General features: G+C 42.6%; 1 protein-coding gene across 1 annotated transcript; it reads right to left on the reverse strand.

Annotated features, from left to right (window-relative positions):
• Nucleotides 1–557: 557 nt before the first annotated feature.
• DEFB127 (defensin beta 127) lies at nucleotides 558–2,459 on the reverse strand. The gene is made up of 2 exons (XM_028523600.1): nucleotides 2,411–2,459; nucleotides 558–811 (listed from the first exon to the last, which is right to left on the reverse strand). Exons 1-2 carry the CDS (start codon nucleotides 2,457–2,459, stop codon nucleotides 558–560), a joined length of 303 nt encoding a protein of 100 aa, XP_028379401.1.
• Between the last annotated feature and the right edge of the window lie 1,664 nt (nucleotides 2,460–4,123).

Below are 4,123 nucleotides of genomic sequence, written 5' to 3' on the forward strand. Positions count from 1 at the left end.
CTTGTCTAGGAGTTACCTATTTGTGTCTGCCTCCACCTTACATAGTGAGTTCTACCATAGTGGGATCTTCTTCGTCTCTCCCTCCCAGCTCACTGCTTTTTACACAGGAACTAAAGACATTAGACTTCCCCATAGTTCCACTTTGGCTGTTCTATTCTTAAGCCAAACAAAGTGCATGTATATTTTCCTAAAATGTCCTGTCTTTTTCTAATTCCTTCCCATGTGTTGATTTTAGTCTGTTCACTCAAATCACCTTCTGTACAATCAGTCACCTGTTGAAATCAGACACATTTCATGAGAGGCCACTTTAAACTCATTCGTGAATTTCCCAGTTCAAGGGAGGTTCTGAGTTGTCCTTATCGATTCATCACTTGGTGTGTTGAGTGTTCAATCACTGGTTAAAGAGCAAACGAGTCAGACAACTGACAATAAACTTTATTAGAATCTGCTTGAAGGTCTTCTTGAGGATTAAGGAACCAAAAGGGGAAAAGTGTGGGTCTCTTCACTTAGTGTGTTGGAATATGTTAAGAAATAAAGGAATGGAAATTGTATTTGATTTATGTAGAGTTTGTCTTGGGAATTAAATCATTTTCTGGATACACATCGTATTCTTGAGGCAAAGTCATTGCATATGTCATTGGCTTGGGACGAGTTGGCTTGGGAATTTTTTTACGAGCTTCCACTTCCACGATATTGAGGCAACAGTATCTCCCATTTTCACATAGTACTTCGCGTATTTCACTTACTCTGCATATTTTCCTGCACCTTCCTTGTATATATTGACCCCAGCATTTCTTAAGTTGTTCAGTTACTGTGCAAATAAAGAACAATAAGCCAAGGTCAGTGTTGGAGACTGAAAGGCAACTTTGGACACGGGGAGGAGAGAGGGTGTTTATGGGGATTACACGTATGGGAGATTCATAAGGCAGGTGCCCGTGATATCCCACGGAGGGTGCACCAAGAAGGTAAACCTCAGTGAGTATGTCTGTCTGATCACTCGTATTTAGTGCCTCCAAGGTTTTGGACTTCCAGCCAGCATCTGATGGGCTCCACCAATGGCACCAGATCTTGTTTGGGAAACTAAAGGAGGTGAATCCTTGACTTCAGGCTGTGGCACTGTGCTCCCCCTGGGGCCGCAGCAAGTCTGCCTCCATTTGAATGTTCCCAGGACACTACTTCCCTCCCCCGCTCCCTCCCTCCCTCCCTCCCTCCCTCCCTTCCTTCCTTCCACCACTGCCCCATTTCTACCCAGAATATAATTTTTTTTACTATGCATTTATGTGTGCATCAAACTACACTCTCAAGTTCATACTCACTACCATGGTCAAAAATGACTTTCTTGTTGTCCAGTTGCATTTTTTTCCCTCAGTCATCTTCCTCCCTTGTTAATTCCTACCACTGGACGCTTTTGCCAATGCTTGTCTTCCTTTGGCTTCCATGGCATCACAATAATCCTGGACTTGTTTTATTTCTCTCTGACTCCCCTCATTCTTCCTCTGTTAGTGGCAAGAGTGCCTCTAATATTCAGCCCCAGACTTTTGCTCACCTTGCTATATATTCTATTCTTTAGTGACCCTAAGTGCTTTCAGTGATCTAACAGTTAGAATGTTCAGGTTTTGGTTTCTGGGCTTGTACAGTCTTCTGGAATAGACCCCAGAAGGTGAAGACTGAGAACAAAGATGCTGCCTCCAACCCCAGGTGCTAGAACTCCTCTGGTCCTTAGGAGTTTAAGGTGGCAGGGACAGACCGTGCCTATTACTGTACTAAGAGACAGTTGTAATAGATCTGGTTTTGAAAGAGGAAAGAAAACTAATTTTAAGCTCTTAGTGTGTGCTAAACCTTAAGCTAGATGTTTCATAAATGTTATATCATTTAATAAGGCCCTCATGAGTCAGGTATCGTTATCTTCACTGATGAGGAAACTGAGGCTCAGAAAGTCTCCACCATTTATCCAAAGTTGACAAACTAGTAGTAGACAGTGAAGGCCTATTTCTCAAACCTGACCCCAAAGTTTGTGCTTCTTCCACTGTTCACACACTGTAGTAGAATAAACACACATATATGTACATGGAAGACAGTGTGGTTGGGTGCCAGAGCAAACACTGTATCCAAAGGAACAGGGCGTCCCTAGATATTAGGCTCATTCCTTTCTTCAGTGAGACCTTCCCAGAGCAAGTTATGGCCTCTTTTCAGCTCTGAGTACCCCTTTCAACTCATGGTGCCTCTTTTAAAGAACAGTACGATGGCAGAAGGCCTCAGGAAGAAGGAATTTCTGATGACATTCAGTAGACTTCAGCCGTCCCTGGGGAATCTGTTTCTTTCTACTGTGAATTATAAAATTACCTGGGGCTCTTAAAAGTATTCCATCCCATTGCTGATTTGCATGAGTCCCTGGAAAACTCGGGATTACCTGTGGGTTTCTGGAACAGTAGAATTGCAGTGATTAGCAGGAGCCTCATGGCCAGGCTTCTTGGAGGAGGCGGCAGCCACAGCCCTTGGTCCAGTGAGTTGCACACCATGCCACCTTCCTCAGAGACTTGGCTTTCTTATCCACTGAACCAGAACAGGTGGTGTCATATGAAGTATGCCCCCAAACTTCTGATCTGTGGATTTTGCATCATGTGGGCAGGCACAGGAAATTTGAGGTCACCCAGTTTCCCCACATGGAATTGGAGACACAGCATGTTCTATTTCATCACACCTGATGCCATTCCGTGGGCCATGGACAGCTGGTGGGGAGACTCTGTGCTTTCTCTACTTTGGGTGTCTGCCCAGGCAGACCGAGGTAGACACGTACTCGTTTCTAAGAAGGAATGAGTTAGTCAAACCACGAAGCCTGTTCCATTTACTGCATTCAGCTAAGCCTGGGATCTCTGGGTGTTGTGTCTATCGCTTCAGTCAATCCAAGTGAAAGCCAATTTTTATTTTCACATCATAAATGAATTATTCACAGACAAGCAATATACAATGACGAAGGAATAATAGGATGACTGCAGTAAAAAATTCATTTAGAAACAGCCAAAAAGGGAGAAAAGACAGGGATAGCATCATAAAGCATTCTCTTAATGGATAAGAATAGCAAGTTTTTTTTTTCTTGCCAGTATAAAACAGTGATTTTTCAACCTTTTTCATCTCGCGGCATGCACAAACTAATTACTAAAATTCTACAGCAATTTTAGTAATTAGTTTACTAATTACTAAATTTAGTAATCCCCAATTTTTTTAGCAATCTGATAAAAGTATAAATTTGAATCATTCATACCAGAAGGCTATTGTTGTGTTGGCTGTCATCATTTTTTTAAAAATTTGACAGTCTAAAGGAAAAGAGATCAGTGCCCGGACTAAATAGTCAGGTATTGTGTTTTATAAATGCTTGCGTCACACCAGTTGAAAATCACTGGTATAGAGAATTCCTGGCCAATCTTTATTCTTTCTGTTCTGCTCTCTGTGGAGGTTTCCCTTGCTCATTGACTTCAGTGGCCGTGTCTTGGAGGAGACTGGGGTGAGAGGCTTCTTCTGGGAGCTCTGCTACATGGCAACAGGTTTCCCGCCAGTGCGGGTTGAGGAAACTGTATGAGTGGTTTTGTTACCCAGGCTTTGATTTCTCTGGCATTATAACTCTTTTGAAAGACTAACAAACTTTCTTTTGAATTGCTTGCAGTCATTTTCATGTCTAAGACCAACCCAGAAATTCTTCCAAATCATGACAGTTCCTCTTGAATTCCAACCAGGGTACTGGTATCGATAAAATAAGCTTTTGGAGATTACACCATCTCTATAGTCCTTAGTTCAACCACCTCTCTCTCAGGCTCTGATTTACGTAGTTTAATACAATAGCCTCTAGACAATATAAGTGAATTAACCGAGACTGATCACCACGAAGTTACAGTGGTATTAATGCATGCTTTTCTGTAATGCCACCCGCAGCGCTTGTCTGTGTAAATACAGAAACGTGCACCGTAGAGAGTCGGGTTAGCACGAGGCTGCGGTGTGCCCAAGGAATCAGATGGTTGAAGAGAAACAAAGGAGTCCGGTCATTGGCTAGAGAGTTATTGAAGTAAATCATGGGCTCTCCTCTTGATAAGGAGAGAAATATATACAGAGCGGTGCTCAAAAATTGATC

Source organism: Phyllostomus discolor, chromosome 9 (genome assembly GCF_004126475.2).
Source record: "Phyllostomus discolor isolate MPI-MPIP mPhyDis1 chromosome 9, mPhyDis1.pri.v3, whole genome shotgun sequence".
NCBI classification, from domain to species: domain Eukaryota; kingdom Metazoa; phylum Chordata; class Mammalia; order Chiroptera; family Phyllostomidae; genus Phyllostomus; species Phyllostomus discolor.